Source organism: Lipotes vexillifer, unplaced genomic scaffold (genome assembly GCF_000442215.2).
Source record: "Lipotes vexillifer unplaced genomic scaffold, Lipotes_vexillifer_v1.1 scaffold477, whole genome shotgun sequence".
Classification (NCBI taxonomy): Eukaryota; Metazoa; Chordata; class Mammalia; order Artiodactyla; family Lipotidae; genus Lipotes; species Lipotes vexillifer.
The window spans coordinates 5679577-5705591 of NW_006770652.1; the positions used below are offsets into that span (position 1 = coordinate 5679577).

At 38.7% G+C, this 26015-nt stretch overlaps 1 protein-coding gene and 1 pseudogene across 3 annotated transcripts in view; both read left to right on the forward strand.

The window, feature by feature from the left end:
* The window catches only part of LOC103087402 (uncharacterized), a 79397-nt pseudogene extending 70299 nt beyond the window's left edge, over positions 1–9098 (forward strand).
* Positions 1–26015, forward strand: part of FAR2 (fatty acyl-CoA reductase 2) — a 140877-nt gene that overhangs the window by 71234 nt on the left and 43628 nt on the right. For 2 of the 3 annotated variants that reach the window (XM_007446301.1, XM_007446302.1), the window contains exon 2: positions 16088–16316. In XM_007446301.1, the coding sequence (XP_007446363.1) occupies positions 16128–16316 (189 nt within the window). In that variant the 5' untranslated portion in view covers positions 16088–16127. Of the gene's footprint in view, positions 1–16087; positions 16317–26015 lie in introns of those variants that run through there. The other variant, XM_007446303.1, reaches the window with a different exon arrangement.

Genomic DNA, 26015 nt, shown 5'->3' on the forward strand with positions numbered 1-26015 from the left:
CTGTTGGTGGGCATTTAGGTTGCTACCATGACCTGGCTATTGTAAATAGTGCTGCAATGAACAGTGGGGTGCATGTGTCTTTTTGAAATATGATTTTCTCTGGGTATATGCCCAGTAGTGGGATTGCTGGTTCATATGGTAATTCTATTTTTAGTTTTATAGGGAACCTCCATACTGTTCTCCATAGTGGCTGTATCAATTTACATTCCCACCAACAGTGCAAGAGGGTTCCCTTTTCTCCACACCCTCTCCAGCATTTATTGTTTGTAGATTTTCTGATGATGCCCATTCTAACTGGTGTGAGGTGATACCTCATTGTAGTTTTGATTTGCATTGCTCTAATCATTAGTGATGTTGAGCAGCTTTTCATGTGCTCCTTGGCCATCTGTATGTCTAGGAAGACAGTCACTCTTATAAAGGGATCACTGAGTAGATTAGGCCCACTACAGATAATCTCCCATTTCACTTAATTAAGGATGTTCATTACACCTTTGTTATATAAGGTAACATAATCATGGGAGTGTAAGCCATTACCGTTGCCATATTTTATTGGTTAGAAGGAAATTACAAGACCTGCCCATTTTCAAGGGGAGAGGACTATAAAGGGTGTGGGTCACTGGGGGTCATTTTGGGATTCTGCCTTCCACAGCAATGTAAATGAATAGAGAATTTGTTGAAAGTAAATGAGGTAGCCACACAATCAAAGGAGTGGCTGAAAAGCCAGCCTTGCAAAGGGCAAGAAGCCCTTTTCCATTTCCTAAAAGCTATCAAAAACTTGCTTTTTGTATCAAGAGGACAAATATTAATTGACTAGATTATCTAGTCAACGTGCCATTACTAGGTGAATCAACTCCATATTTTCTTAACATTGTGTCCCTTTACTCAAAGTTTAAAATCCTTTCCCTTGGCTAAGTGGGGCAGAGAGTCTTGAAGGACAGTCCCACAAAGACTATCCATAATAGAGAAAGAGGTACTGCCCCAAAAGGAGGTTTTGAAAAGTAGAAGGAAAAAGAAGTGCTGGAAGGCCAAGATAAAAACGTCCACGAAAGCCATCAGAACCAAAGATAGCATAACTTTTCAAAGAGCAAAGGCAGAGAAATATTATCCTTCAACAATATACGCTCATGATGTAAAATTTGGCAAATCTTTTATACTTATAAGATCAGGTTTTGAAAAAGCCTTCTCAATAGATCATTATTATATATCCCCATTGACTTGCTTTTTAATGACACAAAATAGTTTCAGATTATAGTTTGACTATTTCATTTATTATTGCTAAGAAAGAGGGACAGATAGCTTTTTGTAGCTTTAAACAAAAATATTATTTAGGAATTATTGCCTCACTATATTAGTTCTTGTCAAACAATGACTAACTAGTTGTCTTGATCTTACTTCCAATATTCCTTTTATCCTATATTTGAGATATCTCCCTCCTCAATTTTCTAGCCATCATCTATTCCATCATTCCAAGAACATCCAAAATTGCCCTTCCTCTATCAAGAAGACAAATGTTCATATTCCTGACTCCAGCTTCCAGCCAGGACACCTCCTAAAATTCACTTTACCACTGCTTATACAAAGTAAAATTTCATATTTTTGTCCCAAGTGTCTGGCTGGAATCAAGCATTCCTTAATATGCAAATAACATAAGTTAGCCTCCCATCCCATGCATTTTGAGAAATTTCCAGGTATGCCTGGCAGGCTTATATATATTCTCCTGATTACCTTTGATTATGAATTGCTGCTCCCACTGGATTCTTCATTCCTCTGCTTATTTGCTCATCACCTGTTGTGACTGCTCTTTCCATACCACTTCTGATGGCAGACATGGCTCCCTTTACCAAGAGTATCACTAACATAAATATATAGCGGACACTTCCTTAAGGCATGGGATAACACAGAGAGATTACAGCACAAAATGGGAATTTTTTTAAAATTTTACTTCATTATACTTATTTCACTGCCTCACTATCCACAGCAGAGATTTTTTTTTTTTTTTTTTTCGGTATGCGGGCCTCTCACTGTTGTGGCCTCTCCTGTTACGGAACACAGGCTCCAAGATGCGCAGGCTCAGCGGCCATGGCTCACGGGCCCAACCGCTCCACGGCATGTGGAATCTTCCCGGACCAGGGCGTGGACCCGTGTCCCCTGCATCGGCAGACAGACTCTCAACCACTGTGCCACCAGGGAAGACCCAATTTTTAGTTTTTTAAGGAACCTCCATACTGTTCTCCATAGTGGCTGTATCAATTTACATTCCCACCAACAGTGCAAGAGGGTTCCCTTTTCTCCACACCCTCTCTAGCATTTATTGTTTGTAGATATTTTCATGATGGCCATTCTGACTGGTGTGACGTGATACCTCGTTGTAGTTTTGATTTGCATTTCTCTAATGATTAGTGATGTTGAGCATCTTTTCATGTGTTTGTTGGCAATCTGTATATCTTCTTTGGATAAATGTCTATTTACGCCTTCTGCCCATTTTTGGATTCGGTTGTTTGTTTTTTTGATATTGAGCTACATGAGCTGCTTGTAGATTTTGGAGATTAATCCTTTGTCAGTTGCTTTATTTGCAAATATTTTCTCCCATTCTGAGGGTTGTCATTTCATCTTGTTTATGTTTTCATTTGCTGTGAAAAAGCTTTTAAGTTTCATTTGGTCCCATTTGTTTATTTTTATTTTTATTTCCATTTCTCTAGCAGGTGGGTCAAAAAGGATCTTGCTGTGATTTATGTCATAGAGTGTTCTGCCTATGTTTTCCTCTAAGAGTTTTATAGTGCTTTAATCCATTTTGAGTTTATTTTTGTGTATGGTGTTAGGGAGTGTTCTAATTTCATTTTTTATATGTAGGTGTCCAGTTTCCCCAGAACCATTTATTGAAGAGGCTGTCTTTTTTCCGTTGCATATTCTTGGCTCCTTTATCAAAGATAACGTGACCATATGTGTGTGGGTTTAACTCTGGGCTTTCTATCCTGTTCCATTGATCTATATTTCTGTTTTTGTGCCAGTACCATACTGTCTTGATTACTGTAGCTTTGTAGTAGAGCCTGAAGTCTGGGAGCCAGATTCCTCCAGCTACGTTTTTCTTTCTCAAGATTGCTTTGGCTATTTGGGGTCTTCTGTGTTTCCATACAAATTGTGAAATTTTTTGTTCTAGTTCTGTGATAAATGCCATTGATAGTTTGATAGGGATTGCATTGAATCTGTGGATTGCTTTGGGTAGTGTTGTCATTTTCACTTTGTTGATTCTTCCAATCCAAGAACATGGTATATCTCTCCATCTGTTTGTATCATCTTTAATTTCTTTCATCACTGTCTTATAGTTTTCGACATACAGGTCTTGTGTCTCCTTAGGTAGGTTTATTCCTAGGTATTTTATACTTTTTGTTGCAGTGGTAAATGGGAGTGTTTCCTTAATTTTTCTTTCAGATTTTCCACCATGAGTGTGTAGGAATGCAAGAGATTTCTGTGCATTAATTTTGTATCCTGCCACTTTACCAAATTCATTGATTAGCTTTAGTAGTTTTCTGGTAGCATCTTTAGGATTCTCTATGTATAGTATCATGTCATCTGCAAACAGTGACAGGCTTACTTCTTTTCTGATTTGGATTACATTTTTTTCTTTTTCTTCTCTGATTGCTGTGGCTAAAACTTCCAAAACTATGTTGAGTAACAGTGGTGAGAGTAGACAACCTTGTCTTGTTTCTGATCTTAGAGGAAATGGTTTCAGTTTTTCACCATTGAGAATGATGTTGGCTGTGTGTTTGTCATATATGGGCTTTATTATATTGAGGTACGCCTACTTTCATTACCCTCTCTTAAAGACGAATGCCTAAAATCTTTGTTGATAAAATTCATTGTACATTATCAGATAAAAATAAGAGTGCTGTTTGTGGCTTATTGTTCTTCTGACATGGAATAACTTCCTATGGACAGAACTGTGACAGGGACAATGTTAGCTTTACTTCAGAACTTAGTCCTTCATAAAGGCCTAACTGCATATTTCCAAGTGCATAGGATATTTACATTTATTCAGATGTTTCCTGTCAATTTATTGACACAGGTTATGATCAGAAACTTCCATTAGGAAAGAAGGATTTCCAGTTTGCCATTTTATATCAATTTATATATAATTAACTAACCTTCATATTAATCTTTTTAAAAAATATAATTTCCCGCATGGTTCCGTTGGTGTATGGCAGTGACTAAGCTCCTGGAACCTCACTGGATGAAGTGACTAACTTGATGCCTTTTCTTTGGACAGGTATAGTTAATGAATACTGTGTCTAATCATTGACAGTAACAAATTCTGATAACTCTTGTATCTGCAAAAGAACTATGTATTATATATATATATATATATATATATATATATATATATATATATATATATATATAAGCCATCATATCTTTTGGTGTAAACAATAATCTGTGCTCTGATTTTGTACCATGATTTCAGTGTTAGTCTACAAATCAGTTGCCTTTTTGGTGGACTGAGTTCATGATGTTAAATCAATCTCCTTGTAATCAGGCTTTGTTGTTAAAGATTTTCACACGTTCCAACTATTTTGTTTCCACACAGTTTCCTTGGTTGGATAAAAGATTGAGATACAGTTAAGTGGACTGGAAAATAGAAATCTCCAACCTTATTTCTAAACGTTGCTTGAATTAATCTGAATATAGGTCTTTTAACCCATGTGAACAGCAGAGGAAATGACTATATCTTGTCAGAAGAAATTAGGACACTTTGATATATAACCCTTTCATGCCAAGCTGATATAATATGTTTATTAATCACTCGTCTACTCTCTGTGCATAGATTTCCACTATATTTTTTAAAATTCTTTAAATAGTCATTTATTTCAGCTTCTAGTACTGGGAAGCAGGAACACAGAGAAAAAATACTTTGTAAAAGTTTTAGTTATTGATTTGAAAAGATGTGTTTCTATTCTACTTCTTCCAGTACATGTGTTTTATGAGTGACCCCGTGAGCTCTGATGCTTGTAATAAATGCAGAGAGAGTCTCTCCATCACATTACCTCAGTGCATGCTTGAAGCCTTTGAAGCTCAGACTTCAGCTCTGGCTGGACTGAAGCCATGGTCTGCTGCATCCTACCTGTGTTATCTGCATTCCACTATTATTAGAAATGAGAATTCTCAAGTAAGCAGGTTATTTTTTGTCTTGTTTTAAGAAGAAAAACCATCATAGGGACAACATAGACTTACATTAAAGACGTAAGCTGTGGAAGAAAATATGATCTGGGATCAGAGCACCTCCATCAAATTCCCTACATCAGCATTTCTCTTACCACCTATATCTGAATCAGTTGGGGTGTTCATTAAAATGCATCTACCTGGGCCCTACCTCAGACTTTCTAAATCAAAATCTCAGAAAAAAGAGTTCTAGTAAAGAATAAGTTTAGCAAGCTTTCCAATGATTCAAATGCCCACTAGGGTTTGTGAATTAGCCCCTGACTTTTTATTCATTGATTAAGAAGTCAATCAGTCCTTTCAGTGCTGACTCATTTATTTGTTGATTCAACAATATTTATTGAGACACTTTTCATTACAAAGTACTGTGCTAGTTGACTTTTGAGGAATAATACAGTATAAAATACAGCATCTGCATCAAGTGTTTTACTACATAAGTTGGAAGACAAGATATGTTCTCAATATTTGTTAACAAATAAGCACAAGATATTTGGATTCAGGGTCAAAGTAGTATTCATAGTATATCAACCAGAACAAGAACAATTCTGGTCAGATAACACTTAGAGTTCTCTTTTACTTATTACTCTATTTGATTATTAAAACTGTTCTGTGAAGTAGGTAGAATATTATTTAACAGAAGAGGAAATTGAGTCTCAGAGCTGACAAGATTGGAGATTCAGAGTTACATTAACAATTAGCCACAGAACAGACTCCATTTCTAGATTTTCTAGCTCTAGTTCAGTGTTCTCACTATGCCTACATTGTAAATCACATACTTTTTGTTACTTAAGCTGAGACAATTTAGAAATAGAAGAGTTTATCAGTAATGAATACTTAAGTTGAAAATCAGGCAAAAGAAATCATTCAAAATCAAGTAAATAAAACTTCCTGTTAATGTTAATGTTATGTTCAGCTACCAAGCCATCAAGCAAGGATTTTGTTCTTTAAAAATGTGACAGAAGTCCGGTGGGTGGTGAATGTGTTAGGAGAAAATATAATAATTGTGATGTGCCAACTTGGCTGGGTCACAGAAATAAATTTGTGAAGGGAGCCCCAGCATCCTTGAAGAGCTCAGTAATCATTTTTCTCTGTAGACCAGAACTTACAGTGGGAAATGGTGTAATAAATTGGGAAACCTAAATGCAATGAGGATCCCAGGGTGGCTGGGGACAGATAGTGACCCTTAATTGCCAAAGTCAAGGTATCATGGTTAAAAGGACATAAATGACAGCAGAGCCAAAGTAGCAATCAGAAAAGTCTGACTTATAGAGACCTATGGCATTGACTGTTTCATCATGATGTATGGGAAAGCTACTAAATTCTTACTTCATCTGTATAAGCAAAAAAGTTCTAAGTCAACTGAACAAAAGTCTAACTTGAATCAAAAAAAAAAAAAAAATAGTCATGGCCCCAACTGAATTCCCAGACTTGAGTCAGTTTACAGACCCAGACCCCCTTGAATGAAGGGAAGGGCAAGTCCCCTTGAGAAAGGATCCCTCTATACTGCTAAAAATTTATACTGTTAATCTTTTCCCAGCCATCCCCAAAGGGACCTATGGTCTTTCCCAGGGTAACTGCACATTGGGGAAAAGGAAATAATGAGACCTTTCAGGGACTACTGAACACTGGCTCTGAACTTACACTAATTCCAGGAAAACCAGAATGTCAGTCTGGTGACAAAATAGGAGCTTGTGGAGGTCAGGTGATCAATGGAGTTTTAGGTTAGGACCATCTCACAGTGGGCTCCGTAAGTCCCCAAACCCATTCTTTGATTATTTCTCCAGTTCAGGAATACATAATTGTAATGACATACTCAGCAGCTGGTAGAATCTCCAAATTGGTTCCCTGTCCTGTGGAGTGAGGGCTGTTATGGTGGGAAAGGTCAAGTGGAAACCACTACAACTGCCTCTACCCTGAAAAATAGTAAACCAAAAGAAATACGTCATTCCTGGAGGGACGGCAGAGATTAATGTCACCATCAAGGACTTGAAAGATTCAGGGATAGTGATTTCTACCACTGCTCATTCAACTTGCCTATTACAAAAAACAGATGGATTTTGAAGAATGACAGTGGATTACTGTAAGCTTAAAACAGTAGTGACTACAGTTGCAACTGCTTTACCAGATGTGGTTGCATTGCTTGAAAAAGTTTACACATCCTTTGGTGCCCAGTATGCAGCTGTTAAGCTAGCAAATGCTTTTTCCTCCATCCCTATTAATAAGACCACCAAAAGCAGTTTGCTTCTACCTGGCAAGGCCAGCAATACACCTTCACTATCTTACCTCAGGGGTATATCAACTCGCCAGCCCTACGTCATAATTTAGTTTGGAGGGATCTTGATCACCTTTCCCCACCACAGGATATCATAGTTGTCCATTACATTGATGACATTATGGTGATTGGACCCGGTGAGCAAGACCTTCCCCTACCACAGGATATCATAGTTGTCCATTACATTGATGACATTATGGTGATTGGACCCGGTGAGCAAGAAGTAGCAACAACTCTAGACTTACTGGTAAGACATTTGCATATCAGAGGGTGAGAAATAAATCCAACAAAAATTCAGGGACTTTCTATCTCAGTGAAATTTTAGGGGTCCAGCAGTGTGGGGCATGTTGAAAGATCCTTTCTAAGATAAAGAATAAGTTGTTGCATTTGGCCTCTCCTACAACCAAAAAAGGAACACAACACTTAGTTGGCCTCTTCAGATTTTGGAGGCAACATATTCCTGATCTGAGTGTGTTACTCTGGTCCATCTACTGAGTAATCCTAAAAGCTGCTCATTTTGAGTGGGGTCTACAACAAGAAAAGGCTTTGCTGCAGGTCCAGGCTGCCATGCAAGTCTCTCTGCCTCTTGAGTCATATGATCCAGTAAATCTAATGGTGCTGGAAGTATCAGTGGCAGACACTTGTTGGTGGCTGTTTGGAGCTTTCAGCAGGCCTCTACTGGTGAGTCCCAGCACAGGCTCTTAGGATTTTAAAGCAAAGCCCTGCCATGCTCTGTTGGGTAACTGCTCTCCTTTAGAGAAACAGCATTAGGCCATCATGGACTGGGTGTTATCTGCTCCATCAAACCATAAAGTTGGGCAAGCACAGCAGTACTCCATCATCGAGTGGAGGTTGTATATAACTGACGAGTCCCAATCAGGCCCTGAAGACACAAGTAAGTTACATGAAGAAGTAGCCCAAATGCCCATGTTCCTCACTTTTGCTACAATACCATTTCTTTCCCAAACTGCCCCTATGGCCTCATGGGGAATTCCCTACAGTCAGTTTACAGAAGAAGAGAAAACTCTGGACTGGCTTACAGATGATTCTCATGATGTACAGGCACCTCCCAAAGTGGACAGCTGCAGCACTAGAGCTCCTTTCTGGGACATCCCTGAAGGACAGTGGTGAAGGGAAATCCTCCTGGTGAGCAGAACTTCAGGCTGTGCACCTGGTTGTTCTCCTTGCTTAGAAGGAGAAGTTGTCAGACTTGCAGTTATCTACGGATTCATGGCCTATGGCCAATGGTATGTCGGATGGTCAGGGACTTGGAAGGAACATGGCTGGAAAATTGATGACAAGGAAGTCTGGGGAAGAAGTATATGGAATGGGCAAAAGCCCAAAGATACTTCTGTCCCATATAAATGCTCACTGAAGAGTAACCTCAGCAGGGGAAGATTTTAATATTCAAGTGGGTAGGATGACCTATGCTGTGAATACCAGTGAGCCTCCCTCCCCAGCCATCCCATCATCACCCAGTGGGCTCGTGAAGCCATGGTGGCAGAGATAAATGTTTATGTATTGGCTCAGCAACATGGACTTCTGCTCACCCACTGCCAACTTGGCTACTGCCATTGCTGAGTGCCCTATTTGCCAGCCCAGAGACCAACACTGAATCCTTGAGATGGCACCAGGTACCTTGTGGCAAGCTGATTACAAGCGTACTCAGAGATATTGCAGGTTCGGTTCCAGACCACCACAATAAAACAAATATTGCAATAAAATGAGTCACATGAATATTTTGGTTTCCCAGTGCATCTAAAAGTTATGCTTACACTATACTGTAGGCTATTAAGTGTACAATAGCATTATGTCTTTAAAAAATGTACAAACATTACTTAAAAAATACTTTCCTGCTAAAAAATGCTAACCATCATCTGGGCCTTCAGCAAGTCAATATTTTTACTGGTGGAGCGTCTTGCCTCCGTGTTGATGGCTGCTGACGGATCAGGGTGGTGATTGCAAAGGCTGGGGTGGCCGTGGCAGTTTCTTAAAATCAGACAACCATGAAGTCTGCCACATCAATGGACTAGTCCTATCACAAATGATTTTTCTTTACCATGTAATACTGTTTGATAGCATTTTACACACAGAGCTTCTTTTTCTTTTTTTTTAACAACTTTATTGGAGTATAATTGCTTTACAATGGTGTGTTAGTTTCTGCTTTATAACAAAGTGTATCAGCTATACATATATATATAACCCCATATCTCCTCCCTCCTGTGTCTCCCACCCTCCCTGTCTCACCCCTCTAGGTGGTCACAAAGCACCGAGCTGATCTCCCTGTGCTATGTGGCTGCATCCCACTAGCTATCTGTTTCACATTTGGTAGTGTATATATGTCTATGCCACTCTCTCACTTCGTCCCAGCTTACCCTTCCCGCTCCCCGTGTCCTCAAGTCCATTCTCTACGTCTGCGTCTTTATTCCCGTCCTGCCCCTAGGTTGTTCTTTTTTTTCTTTAGATTCCATATATATGTGTTAGCATACGGTATTTGTTTTTCTCTTTCTGTACATTGAACTTCTTCCATCATGGAAGGGGCAGTGTCTTGTTCTTACTAGAATAGACACTTTGGATATGGATTTGTTTTCCTTACATGAAATGCTTCTGCCAAAACTATCACGAGCAGACTTATAGAATGCCTTGTATACCATCATGGTATTCCACACAGTATTGCTTATGCTTAAAGAACTCGTTTCCCAGCAAATGAAGTGTGGCAATAGGCCCGTGTTCGTGGAATTCAGTGGTCTCGCCATGTCCTCCTCCATCCTGAAGCACCTGTATTGATAGAATGGCAGAATGTCCTTTTGAAGACTCATTTACAGTGCCAGAAAGGTAGAAAAACCTTACGGGGCTGGGGTAAGGTTTCCCAGAGGGATGTGTATGCTCTGAATCAGCATCCAACATGTGGTGCTGTTTCTCCCATAGCCAGGATTCACAGGTCCAGAAATCAAGGGGTTGAAACCAGAGTGTCATCACTCACCATTACGCTTAGTGGCCCAAGAGCAAAATTTTTACTTCCTGTCCTCATGACCTTTTGCTCTACTGACCTTTTGTTCTACGTGACCTTTTGCTTACTGGTCCTCATGACCTTTTGCTCTATGATATCCACACCTAACAGGGTGTAGCACACAGTAGGCAGTCAATACACCTATTTAATGAATTATGATGAAGTGATGGATTTAGGTCATATCTTTCTTCATTTCTTTTAAATTTGGAGTTTTTTATGAAGACTTACTAAGGAGCTAAGCAGAAGCAAACTAGGAGGAATGTGATGAGGTGATTGCTAAATTTTGTTTTCTTAAGCGAGCCCAGACTATCCCTCCCCAGCTGGGATGATTTCCAAATTGGTTTCTCTTGACCGTGGAGCGTTGCTAATTCAATTAGTGAGGCCTATGCCCCAACATCCCTGGGCATTATTATTCCTCCATCAAGAACTTAAAAGTTCTCCCAGTAAAACTTTATATAAAAAGCCCACAGTGAAAGGTATCTAAATTCATTGCTGAACTGCATAATGTGGCATATACTCAGGAAACCAAAGTAAAACGTAGAGCTCTCTGATGAAAACTTTTTTTTCACTAAGTACTTGACGAACAGATATGTGACTTATATATATATGAAAGTTGGGATTAATAGTCTAATCTACAGCACAGAGACTAAAAGAAATTTGGTTAAATAAAAAGTGGGGAATCTTTATCTGGAGAAATCTTCCTGCGTCTTCACTTTGAATTCTACCACGATTCACCACATGTGTAATTTGCTTGGATAAACGTAGTTAATTATGAATGATCCAATATGGGTAAAATAAGATATGACAGTGGATTATATTTCTACTTAGCCTCACAAACAGATATTTAAGCTTTGAATCTTGACTTTTTAATAGGATGGACAGAATATTATAAACAGAATTTTAAAAAGTCCTAAACAGTGATTCTCTGAAAAGAGGCAAGTTTTCCCCCAAAGCACATTGAGCGAAGTCTAGAAGCATTTGGGTTGTCACACCCTGCTGGGGAAAGAAGGATGTCATTACCATCGAGTGAAGAGAGGTCAGGGTGCTGGTAAACACCGACCTACATTGCCCTAGACAGCCCCTGCTACAAAGCTTTACACATCCCAAAATGTTAATAGTGCCAAAACCACGAAACCTTGACAAAGTACGATTCCTGAGAGGCAAAGCACCTTTTTTCTTTTTTAAAAATGTTTTTCTCTCAAGGGCTACCAAGAAGTATGGATTGTCTGCTTAAGTGCTTGAATCTTAATTTTTTATTTTCCAGAGGAGCCACCCAAAGAAGAATTAAAGTTCCCACATGCTTTACACCTGCAAGAAATGTATGACTTGGCACAACTGTTGTGATTAAATATTTTAACACCTGTTCTCTAGAAATTAGAACGGCCTCATTTCTAGAGAACAACAGGAGAGTGAACACTGTCGAATTCCACTCATGACCATGGAAAACTGGCAATCTTAAGGAGAAAAGATGCTCCAGAATAGAAAGGAAGAATCTAAGCTGCATAAGGCCTGTTCACTACTAGTCCCAGTGCCTGGATAGTGCCTGGCACACATAGACATTCATTAAAAATACATTGGCTGGGCTTCCCTGGTGGCGCAGTGCTTGAGAGTCCGCCTGCCGATGCAGGAGACGCGGGTTCGTGCCCCGGTTCGGGAAGATCCCACATGCCGCGGAGCGGCTGGGCCCGTGAGCCATGGCCACTGAGCCTGCGCGTCCGGAGCCTGTGCTCCGCAAATGGGAGAGGCCACGACAGTGAGAGGCCCGCATAACGCAAAAAAAAAAAAAAAAAAAGAAAAGAAAAAAAAAAAGAAAAAATACATTGGCTGATTCTCACAGGTCCCATCTTTTTTTCCTTCAAGCCTCAGAGACCCTGCATTATACAGGATGGTTCAGAGATTGTCAAAGTAGTTTAGGCTTCTCACAGACCATATTAGGAGCATGAGGAATAGGAAACTGGGCTTTGCTCTCTGCATGAGTAATCTGAGACTGTATGAAAGGTAAGCCGTGATCCAGCCAGCTGTTCTAAACCTATTCTTCCTTCTACACTTGTATATCCTCCATTACTGAGTGTAAAATTATTTTAATTTTTGAAACAATTTAATTGTTTTATGAATTATATTAAGGGTTAACCATTCCTGGACGTTGCAAATCTATAACGTATGAAATGGGTTTGCCGGGGCCAAATTTCATATGGGAGTTTCCGGGTCCAGGAACCAAGCCATGTCTTGAGAGTAGAAGCAAGAGTTTGATGAAACATCTCTGATGATATTTTGATCTGAGGATGAGGACTTCTCTTTGACATTTTTCAGAATCACTTGCCTTAATTAGAGTCCTGGCCACAACTCCCCTGCCACCTGCTCTTGACAGTGGGTAGTGAATGCCAGGAGATACTGGCGTATGTTTTGCTTTCCTCTCAGAGCACTCATTGTACTGTGCTGGTTTCTGTTGTGTTTGAGAAATACTTGGACTCCGGACAGAGCAGGCACATTCCATTCTTTGGGGACACTTTAAGCCTTCCTTTGTCCCACAAGAAATTGGCTCATTAGAGATATGTAACCTGCTCTCTAAAATTTTTCATCACACATTACAAAATTGTCTGGGACCAAAAAATCTGAAGAGTATCTTTGCAGTTCTAGAAAATATAACTCCAGGAAAGCATATGTTATTACAAAACAAGCATCTGACATCTTCAGAACCAATGAGGTTGGGAAGTCACCCTATCCAAACTCAGTTTGCCATCTGTATTTTCCTGCTAACCATGCTCGTTTATGCCTAATATTCTATTAAAGGAGTATGGTGCCTAAACTTTTTTTTTTTTTCTGTATGTCTGTCACTGTTGTGGCCTCTTCCGTTGCGGAGCACAGGCTCCAGATGAGCAGGCTCAGTGGCCATGGCTCATGGACCCAGCCGCTCCGCGGCATGTGGGATCCTCCCGGACCGGGGCACGAACCCGTGTCCCCTGCATCGGCAGGCAGACTCTCAACCACTGTGCCAGCAGGGAAGCCCCATTTTTATATATAAAGACGTTGGAAAGATTTACCATCGAGTAGAGTTGCATTTGGGGAAAACACTTTATTTGACTTGATGACAGTTATAAATCATCTCCTCATATTTCCAAAAGAGGGTATATAAAATACATAAGACAGGACATTTAAAATAAAGCCCGCGTGCAGCAACAAAGACCCAACACAGCCAAAAATAAATAAATAAACAAATTTATTTAAAAAGAAAATAACTGTCAAAAGAAAAAGCCAGGGCTTCCCTGGTGGCCTAGTCGTTGAGAGTCCGCCTGCCGATTCAGGGGACACGGGTTCGTGCCCCGGTCCGGGAAGATCCCACATGCAGCGGAGCGGCTGGGCCCGTGAGCCGTGGCTGCTGAGCCTGCGCGTCTGGAGCCTGTGCTCCGCAACGGTAGAGGACATAACAGTGAGAGGCCCGCGTACCGCAAAAGAAAAGAAAGAAAAAGCCAGAAACCATTAAGATGAAAACTGTGGAACCAGTGACCATATGAATAGCCAATACTATACGTGTTATATTTTTAAGGGTTTTACATGTATTCACTCACATAATCCTTACCACAGCACTATTAAGTGGATACTTTAGTTATCCCCAGTTTACTGATGAACAGACTGCAGCATTGAAAGATTAATAACTTGCCTGAGATTACAGACCTAGTAAGTGGTAGAACTGGTATTTGATTTCAGTCTTGCTTAGAATCTGAGTGCTAAACTAGGATACTGCACTGCCTTCCAAACTTGGTGACACCACTTTTCTGAGCTTCAAGGCAGGCAAAGCAAAAATAATCAATACTTTTCCCAAGTGCTAAATTCTTGAGAAAATCATTAGATAGATTGTAATGTGAGTAACATTATATAACATGACAAAAAATATCTTGCATTTTGCTCTTTTGCACAAGGTCCAAATGTGTTCTTCCAAATAATATTTCTCACATCAATCCTTAATAGAAGGGACCAATGAAAATAGCTAACATTTGAAACCCATAGTACTTCCTGGTGTATAGCACTGATGATTGTGATTTGTGTCATTGATCCCTGTTTTATTTACATTTGTAACAGTTGTAATTAACTTGTTTATGTATTTACTTATGTGTGTATCACTGGCCTCCTCTTCTAGAGCGACAGCAAGGATCTGTTTGCCTTATTCAACCGTTTACCTTCAGAACTTAGCATAGGGTCTGGCATGGCAAGTGCACAGAATTATTTGTTGAGTAAATCCATGAATGCATGAATCCTCCAAAGGCAAAGAGTTCTGCCCAAGAACGTAGCCTCAAGATACTCAAAGTATAAATTATGACTATAATTTTAAACTATAAATTATAATTAATTTATACATCAGGACTTTGAAAAATCATTTTTCGTTAAGGAGTCACTGGAGTTGACTTGACTGGAGTGAAAAAGGCAGGGTGTTGGCTTTTTCACTTGTTTTTTTTTTTTTTTTTCCTTCGGTATGTGGGCCTCTCACTGTTGTGGCCTCTCCCGTTGCGGAGCACAGGCTCTGGACGCGCAGGCTCCGCGTCATATGGGATCTTCCTGGACCAGGGCACGAACTCGTGTCCCCTGCATCGGCAGGCGGACTCTCAACCACTGCGCCACTAGGGAAGCCCTCACTTGTTTTTTTTGTTGTTGTTCTTCTTCTTTCAAGCTCTGATGTCAGGGCCGGTCCCTGGAGTTGTGTTCTGCAAGATCCACCCAAATCCCATCCACAAAGACAGCCGAAGACTTGCTGCAGGCAGCAAAGTCAGTGACAGAAAGGAAAGTCTGCTCCCACACTATGGCCTTGCCTCCTGCAAAGCTCCGCGGCTTCCAATCAACAATCTTGAGGCCAGGCTTAAAGACAAAACACTTCAAGTTGCATGGGGTAATTTTTCTTGGAAGTCACAGCATCCAAGTGCTGCATCTGGCTTCCCACTACCAGATCTGCTCTTGGAAATGATTTTCTCTGAATAAAACTGCAACTGAAATACTAATTACATCATAATTTTTAAAATTTGATCCTGTTCTAATCTTTGGTTTCACAGGTTTGGGGCTGTTCCCAACCTTATCATTTACATTCTCATAACACTGAATTCTTTGTATTATTCCCCCATACAGCATCCCATACCACACGTTGGGCCTTTGCTTTTGATCTTTCTTTGGCCTGGAATGCCCTTACCCCAGCCCTTATCTCTTTTCAAGTTTGACCGCAGGTGTCACCACCTATAGGGGCCTTCCTGAAATTTCCAGATCCTGCTATGCACCCTTCCTCTGTGCTTTCTTTGGTTTTCGCATTACCATATTATATTTCACGGTCTCTAGGTATCTATCTCCTCCATCAGACTACAAGCAATTCCTTGAGAGCAGGAACCATGTCTTACTCATTTCTTGTCCACAGTTTCTGGCATAACGTCTAGCAGGGAGAGAAATCTCAGTAAATATTGATTGAAATGAATTATGTTGCCAATAAACCATGATGCTATCACTCTGTCTGACCTTTTCCTGCATTCAAAATTCCTGGAAATACCAGCAACATTTTAAATGACTGCATTTTAGCACTACTGAGAATGTAATCTTTTGTTATTTTTCTTTCTTTTCAGGAACCTCTTTCTGAAGCTATAGAAGACAAAGGGAAGAGCCATGTCCATGATTGCAGATTTCTATGGTGGCAAGTCCATTCTCATTACTGGGGCCACAGGCTTCTTGGGCAAAGTGTTGATGGAGAAGCTATTTCGCACCAGCCCAGACCTGAGAGTCATTTACATCCTTGTGAGGCCTAAAGCTGGCCAGACCCTGCAACAGAGGGTTTTCCAGATCCTAAATAGTAAGGTATGCCTTATGGGAAGAGCCTTAGGGCATGGTGACTCACTACAATGTTCCCTTATAGCCCCAAACTGCAGGTGGGGGCCAGGATATCTGGGCAGGTAGAGGAAAGGAGACAAAACAAGATAGCAAGGAACAGCTCATGGAAATCTGTGGTGTTTTCCCATAAGAGGGGAAGAGTGCTTAGACCCTGTCCAGAACAGGTGAGTGGGTAATCTATATTCTGCAAATTACTGAGTAAGAATCAAAATGCTAAAGCTCGCAGAGTGGACTCGCCAGGCTTGAAATCTATCATGAGGTCATCCAAACTCTTCCCTAATTTTCATTTAAATTTAAGGTAGCTTTCCTCCAAATTTTTAGATAGTATATTGCATATTACATCATATATTATAAACAGATGTGATTACTAAGTAGCCATGCAGTAATACTTTCAGTTGTCTAAAAGCCTCAAGTTGTATACTTTATCTATGATAACTTGATATTTCTATTATCCCATTATATTTCTATTATCCTGTAAGTTCTTCTAAGGGAAAATGAAACATATGTGTAAATGAGCATTTGGGTATCAAACTTTCTCACTCCCCTCCCCCCAAGATATGAATGTCATCTCATGTCTTAATTTATAAATTTGAAGGCTTTCATCTCAAACATATTATCAATTTTTTGTCACTTTATACCTCTTACCCTCCAGCTTGCAATGTTTATAATAATAACAACAATGACCTCCTAGGATTGCTATGGGAATTAATTTAAATGTACGTGTCTTGTTCATAGACCCCTTTGGAAAGTACAAGGTCACTTAGGGTTGGCAAAAGGAAGATTGAAATAAGAAATTCTTTTTACAAAGTCTCTTTTCCAGTGTTTAGGCATGCTAACATCTAATGGAGTTGTGTATCTGATAGCACAGCACATTATAGACACCCCATAAGCTTGATGATTACATTTTATATTCTGGCACCAGCATGAGATTTTGGTATAAACCATCATCAGGAGAATCACAAAAGCCTCTCCTGTATCTCATAGCTTAACTCAGCAGTGGGACAAATAATAATAGCTGGCACTTACTGGGTACTTAGTACATGGCAGACACTATTCAAATGAGCCTTACCTCATTGATTTTTCAACAACCCTGTGAAGTAATGATTAATATCCAAATTTTACAGATGGATAAATGAGACCAGAAGTATTAACTTTACAAAGGTCATCCAGTTAGTAAATGAGAGAGTCACACTTCAGACACCCACCCCCCAGTCTGGCTCTAAGGCAAGCACACTTGCCTATACCTACACTGCCTGCATTGTAAGTAATGGTTCTTAAGAATAAGAAAAAAAGGCTGATGTGGCATTAAACCAAAATTGAGAAGAAACTCTCAGATCCTTCTTCATACAGCTTGCTCAGTTATACACCCCTAATGGACTGTTTTCATCATGTAGGAGACGTGCCTCTTTAGCTTTGTAGCCAGCTTATGAATTTCTAGATAAATATTTTGGCAGAGAGCCTTGTGGTCAGCATAATTTTCACCTATAGTTATATTCAATGCATTGTATTTGATAACACAGCAACAATTCTTTTGGTATGGAAATCTTGATTATACTATAAATAACTTATTTGTGAAACTGGCTTGCAAATCTCTACCTGTTTCCACTATTGGGCTATTTACAACTGTCAGCTATTGACTTTTATAAACAGTTGTCCTTAAACTGTGGTCTCCCAACCAGCAGCATCAATATCACCTGGGAACTATCTTTTGCTATCAGATGGTGCTTAAGAGCATGGGCTTCAGCGGTAGATTGACCTGGGTTTGAATCTCAGCACTGCTAATTATTAGCCATGGGACAGTAGGCAAGATACATACTCTACTGAGCCTCAGTTTCCTTATCTGTAAAATGGGATAATAATATTTTGTTCACATACATTTATGGCAATCTTTGGATGAGTAGAGCTGGCTCTCCCTGAAGCTCTCTTCCAAGATCGATGAAACTTCTTTTCTGGAAACCCTCAGCAAAATTTTCCTTACATCTCATCAGCCTGGGTTAGGTTATATATCAACTTCTGAACCAACCTCTGTGGCCTGAGGTATGCCATGTACTGATTTGTTCAGAAACTTCAGATCTAAGCCAATCACTGGCCGCCTGGAAATTCTCAATAACCTTACAGAGAATCTTAAATTAAGGATATAATCAATCATAATTTAATTAAGTTTATAGGGAGACCCAAGCTGACATATGGGTTAAAAAGGTAAAATAAAATTTCTCTGAGTTTTATTAATGTAAAATATAAAATAATCAGCTTTGTATTTTAACTAATCCAAAACATACCCATAAATTTGTCATCTCCAATTCAGAGATAACTAAACTGGAGCTTGGTGGTATCTTAAAACCAAGAAAACTGCAGTCAGCAGCCATTTGCTAAATTCCTGGATGCTCAGGACTTTCCATTTCTAGTCAGCAGCTGTCCTCCAGTTGTAGTTTTAAAAATGCTTCTCCTGCTGGGAAAACGGGACAGCTACACGTAAAATACTGAAATTAGAACACTCCCAAATATCATACACAAAAATTAACTCAAAATGGATTAAAGACCTAAATGTAAGGCCAGACACTATAAAACTCGTAGAGGAAAACATAGGCAGAACACTGTATGACATAAATCACAACAAGATCCTTTTTGACCCACCTCCTAGAGAAATGGAAATAAAAATAAAAATAAACAAATGGGACCTAATGAAACGTAAAAGCTTTTGCACAGCAAAGGAAACCATAAACAAGATGAAAAGACAAACCTCAGAATGGGAGAAAATATTTGCAAATAAAGCAACTGACAAAGGATTAATCTCCAAAATTTACCAGCAGCTCATGCAGCTCAATATCAAAAAAACAAACAATGCAATCCAAACATGGGCAGAAGACCTAAATAGACATTTCTCCAAAGAAGATATACAGATGGCCAACAAATACATGAAAGGATGCTCAACATCACTAATCATTAGAGAAATGCAAATCAAAACTACAATGAGGTATCACCTCACACCAGTTAGAATGGCCATCATGAAAAAATCTACAAACAATAAATGCTAGAGAGGGTGTGGAGAAAAGGGAACCCTCTTGCACTGTTAGTGGGAATGTAAATTGATACAGCCACTATGGAGAACAGTATGGAGGTTCCTTAAAAAACTAAAAATAGAACTACCATACGACCCAGCAATCCCACTACTGGGCATATACCCTGAGAAAACCATAATTCAAAAAGAGTCATGTACCACAATGTTCATTGCAGCTCTGCTTACAATAGCCAGGACATGGAGGCAACCTAAGTGTCCATTGACAGATGAATGGATAAAGAAGATGTGGCACATATATACAATGGAATATTACTCAGCCATAAAAGAAATGAAATTGAGTTATTTGTAGTGAGGTGGATGGACCTAGAGTCTGCATACAGAATGAAGTAAGTCAGAAGGAGAAAAACAAATACCGTATGCTAACACATATATATGGAATCTAAAAATAAATAAATAAAAATGGTCCTGAAGAACCTAGGGGCAGGACAGGAATAAAGACGCGGACGTAGAGAATGGACTTGAGGACATGGGGAGGGGATAGGGTAAGCTGGGACGAAGTGAGAGAGTGGCGTGGACATATATACACTACCAAATGTAAAACAGATAGCTAGTGGGAAGCAGCTGCATAGCACAGGGAGATCAGCTTGGTGACTTGTGACCACCTAGAGGGATGGGATAGGGAGGGTGGGAGGTAGGCACAAGAGGGAGGGGATATGGGGATATATGTATATGTATAGCTGATTCACTTTGTTTTAAAGCATAAACTAACATACCATTGTAAAGCAATTATACTCCAATAAAGATGTTTAAAAAAAAAAAAAGATAGCCCTAATAGAATCAAATCCAGCATACAAAGTTAGCTTCGTATGAGCAGTCAGTCTCACCTATCTTCCCCTTTGCTAAGCCTTCCTTCACATGGGCTCCTAAGTTCAACCTCAGAATGAACAGTATTTTTCTTTTGTCATTAAAATCTTTCTTTTTCCTCAAAGAGACTTTGCTGTTACAGTAACACTATTGAAGATATGTCTAAATGAATATTTTAAAAGGGAACAATTACTATAGCACCAAAATGCTCAAGACATTGAAATATGGACATTTCTTCAGTCTCTATTTCTGGTTTTTGCAGCAAAGGCATTAATTATACTTCCATAAATTTTGAATTATGTGGTCAGATAGAAAGACAGGGTCTGGGCTTCTTCATAAAAAGAGAATGATATAGTTTAATATTTTTGCAACGTTTCCTTTAAAAAGTGAAACTATTCCATATGAAGTTTAGTTTTCCTCGATTTGGTTAGAATTTGGAGGGAAACGGTACAAGTTGGTTATTCCAAACATGTGGGTCCCCACAACCAATTTTCCAACACAGGGTTATACTTAAAGGAATATACCCAGACATCTTTGGTTTCCTAGTAATTCTGTCTGCTTTTATGCTTTCCTAATTTCAGATTCAGTGAGAAGAGTGTCAGGTTTGTCGAATAATACACCATTTGCTCAAAAGTATTTGATTTGCCGAAACCAATAAAACATTTATTATCCCAATTTTTTCCCTTTAATTTTTTAAACTAAGGCCTTTTCGTTATTTCCTTCGTGTGTTCCCACTGTGTCTTCCATATCTGACACAGTGCTTGACACTCTGTAGGTAATCAACCAAATTTGTTCAATGAACAAGTTTAATGTACTCCAGTTCTTTAAGCCAGTCTTTACTTCTGTTGTATGACCACTCTCACCCTAGGTTCTTACTCAGAAGAGCTTTCCTGTCTGGGTTAAAGTTTCTTCTGGAAGGCCTCTGATTCTACAAATATGTATTAAATATCTTATATGAATCAAGATATGTCTAGATTCTGCCATTGAACTTTATTTTGACATGACAGAGTGATTTAAATGCCTCCATGCCTTATTCCTAAGAAGGGTCTGGCATTACTTTTACTCAGTACTTGCCTCCTGTCACACAAAACAATGCATGAATTCTAATCCACCTTAAGTAATACAGTGTGCTTGAAGGTAGATTAATGGTATCAGGTATAGGAGGCTTGGAAACTTTCTTTAAAACATAATGAATAAAAATGTTACCAGTTTGCCTTTGATTCCCACTGTGTCCCCAGGAAATATGGTCAAAGGAACATCTGTTCTATTGATATCTATCTAACAAAATTCGTTCATCAGCTTCATTCCTTTCCTTTCACGGTATGGACAGCAACTACCTCTCACTTCCTGTTTCCGTGCCTTCAGAGACAGACAATTAAGTAGGAAATGCTTTGGAAATAAGGTTATTTTTAATCCTTTGGCCACATAGAATTGGGACTCAAGAATCAGAACAGAGGATCAGTTTACTCACATATGCTAAGATCCTTAAGTATTTTCAGACCACTTAAAGGAACATATCAATTGAGGGAAAGGTATCTGAACTAATGGCAGATCCTTGAGGACTTTCTCACAAAGATAATTAAGGTGGCACTCTAAGAAAACAACCAGAGACACACATAAATAATGTGCAAATATATTTATTGAGCATATTTACTTTTATCATTAAGTAAAAAAAAACACTGTCTTTTGTAGTGAAAAACCAGAACAATAATCTTTTTCCAAAAGAATTTTCTAAATGCAATTACAATGAAGATGTTTTATTTTTATAGTGGGAGAAAAAGCCCACTTTTTAAGATAGTAAATAAATAAGGTAGCAAAGCAATCACGAATTTCCAAAATTATGTCATCAGATATAAGTTCAGTTTACTTTTAGTTTAGAAACTTTATCGGAATTAAATAGTTTGACCGAAGTGAGAGAGTAGCATTGACATATATACACTACTAAATGTAAAATAGATAGCTAGTGGGAAGCAGCTGCATAGCACAGGGAGATCAGCTAGGTGCTTTGTGACCACATAGAGGGGTGGGACAGGGAGGGTGGGAGGGAGACGCAAGAGGGAGGAGATATGGGGATATATGTATACATATAGCTGGTTCACTATGTTATACAGCAGAAACTAACACAACATTGTAAAGCAATTATACTCCAATAAAGATGTTAAAAAAAATAAAATAAAAAATAAAAGTAAGACAAAAAAAAAGAAAGAAAGAAAGAAATACGATTCTAAGTCTATAAAATCGTTTTTAAGAAAACTCTCCTAATTTCTTTCACGAAATCTGAGAAGTTTCCAAGGAGAATAAGCCAAATTTCCCATCTTGACATGTGAACATGCTAACCGCAGACCCACTTGTGGGTCCCTAGGAATCCCAAGCTGACTGCTTGGTCTCTTATTATGAAAAATGTGCTCATTTAAGTATGAGCCAACTAGCTTTCCAGGTAGCAGAAACAATTTTCAGTGGCGAAATTGATATTTATGTTGCTATCTAGAATTCAGCTTTGCTTAAAGACATGATTCTTCCCCATGACAAGAGATAATTAGTTGCAAATAAATCATTCAGTTATGAAACTCAAAGTGTTGACAGCATTTTGAGGTTCTTCAGTGCTTTAAAGATGTGTTCCTTTTTACAACAGTCATATCCCATTTATATCCATTTATGTTCTTAAGTTGGTCATAATCTACTCTGAATAACTCTTTAAGAAAACATCAAGAAGACAATATCCATACCTGAAAAATAAAACCACAAGTAGTTGAATTTATATTGAGTGAGGTAGTTAATTAAGAGTGAGATCAGAAAAAGGATCATACACCATGATCAAGTGGGGTTTATTCCAGGAATGCAAGGATTCTTCAATATAAGCAAATCTATCAATGTGATTAACCATATTAACAAATTGAAGGAGAAAAACCATATGATCATCTCAATAGATGCAGAGAAAGCTTTTGACAAAATTCAACACCCATTTATGATAAAAACCCTGCAGAAAGTAGGTGTAGAGGGAACTTTCCTCAATATAATAAAGGCCATATATGACAAGCCCACAGCCAACATCATCCTCAATGGCGAAAAACTGAAAGCATTTCCACTAAGGTCAGGAACAAGACAAGGTTGCCCACTCTCACCACTCTTATTCAACATAGTTTTGGAAGTTTTAGCCACAGCAATCAGAGAAGAAAAGGAAATAAAAGGAATCCAAATCGGAAAAGAAGAAGTAAAGCTGTCACTGTTTGCAGATGACATGATACTATACATAGAGAATCCTAAAGATGCTACCAGAAAACTACTAGAGCTAATCAATGAATTTGGTAAAGTAGCAGGATACAAAATTAATGCACAGAAATCTCTGGCATTCCTATATACTAACGATGAAAAATCTGAAAGTGAAATCAAGAAAACACTCCCATTTACCATTGCAACAAAAAGAATAAAATATCTAGGAATAAACCTACCTAAGGAGACAAAAGACCTGTATGCAGAAAATTATAAGACACTGATGAAAGAAATTAAAGATGATACAAACAGATGGAGAGATATACCATGTTCTTGGATTGGAAGAATCAACATTGTGAAAATGACTCTACTTCCCAAAGCAATCTATAGATTCAATGCAATCCCTATCAAACTACCACTGGCATTTTTCACAGAACTAGAACAAAAAATTTCACAATTTGTATGGAAACACAAAAGACCCCGAATAGCCAAAGCAATCTTGAGAACAAAAAATGGAGCTGGAGGAATCAGGCTGCCTGACTTCAGACTATACTACAAAGCTACAGTAATCAAGACAGTATGGTACTGGCACAAAAACAGAAAGATAGATCAATGGAATAGGATAGAAAGCCCAGAGATAAACCCATGCACATATGGTCACCTTATCTTTGATAAAGGTGGCAGGAATATACAGTGGAGAAAGGACAGCCCCTTCAATAAGTGGTGCTGGGAAAACTGGACAGGTACATGTAAAAGTATGAGATTAGATCACTCCCTAACACCATACACAAAAATAAGCTCAAAATGGATTAAAGACCTAAATGTAAGGCCAGAAACTATCAAACTCTTAGAGGAAAACATAGGCAGAACACTCTATGACATAAATCACAGCAAGATCCTTCTTGACCCATCTCCTAGAGTAATGGAGATAAAAACAAAAATAAACAAATGGGACCTAATGAAACTTCAAAGCTTTTGCACAGCAAAGGAAACCATAAACAAGACCAAAAGACAGCCCTCAGAATGGGAGAAAATATTTGCAAATGAATCAACTGACAAAGGATTAATCTCTAAAATTTACAGGCAGCTCATGCAGCTCAATAACAAAAAAATAAACAACCCAATCCAAAAATGGGCAGAAGACCTAAATAGACATTTCTCCAAAGAAGATATACAGACTGCCAACAAACACATGAAAGAATGCTCAACATCATTAATCATTAGAGAAATGCAAATCAAAACTACAATGAGATATCATCTCACACCAGTCAGAATGGCCATCATCAAAAAATCTAGAAACAATAAATGCTGGAGAGGGTGTGGAGAAAAGGGAACACTCTTGCACTGCTGGTGGGAATGTGAATTGGTTCAGCCACTATGGAGAACAGTATGGAGGTTCCTTAAAAAACTACAAATAGAACTACCATATGACCCAGCAATCCCACTACTAGGTATATACCCTGAGGAAACCAGAATTCAGAAAGAGTCATGTACCAAAATGTTCATTGCAGCTCTATTTACAATAGCCCGGAGATGGAAACAACCTAAGTGCCCGTCGTCGGATGAATGGATAAAGAAGAAAAAAAAAAAAAAAAAAAAGAGTGAGATCAGAATCTAAAAACAAAAATTTCATTGAGAGAATACCAGAAATGGTTAGGCATTTCCTCTTAAACTAGAGTAATCAGGTAAGGAAAGGGTTACAATGAGATTGTGCTGGGTTTAGAATGCAGCATCTGAGAAGACCAGGCAAAATTCAAGGCTTCCAGGGAGAGACCATTCCTGTATGATGTCACCAGGAAGCAGATTTATAAACAAAGGCAGAGCTTGGCAGGTTGCACTGGATATTTTAAGTCAACATCTCTGGAAAAATGTGAATTACTCAATAAGCTCTCAGCTGCTCCTGAGATAAATCAACTTTGAAATACCCTGGAGGTTTTGGGTAATGAATCATGCAGGATCACACACGGGGCCCTCAGTTCACAGAACTGATTAGATTTAAGACAATAGAAGATAGCAACATTTTATGAAATAGTTTATTGAATCATTTTGCAAGACTATCACTGTTTGGTAGTTTTTAGAAGACATTAGATCCCTAAGAGGAAAAATAATGCGTTTAAACAAATTAACTTCCAACTAAATAACACCTGCAAAGAAAAGGCCAACAGTCTGACATCACTGGAGTATTAAGAAGTACCCAGCAGAAAAGTTATTCATTTTACGTAAAAGTTCGTTGTTAATTTTCATAGACTTTTATAAGGAAGAACAGCATTTTCATGTTTGGTTCAGGCTACCCTGTGTAAAAGCTGCTTGTCCACAACTTCCAAAAAAAGATGAATTTCTGATTGATATTAATGATTCTGTTAAATCTGCATATAAGGCAAAGGCAATTAGAACCAGAAGTTTGTATTTTAAATTCCCAAAGTCAGTTTTGTTCCATTACTACTTTTTACTTTTCCTAAGAAACTAATGATCCCACAAAAAGCAAGAGGCTTTTATAAACTTGAGACAACTTGAGGGACTATTGCCAGGAATTAAAATTTCCCATGATTAAGAAACACACACTTTTGAAAGAG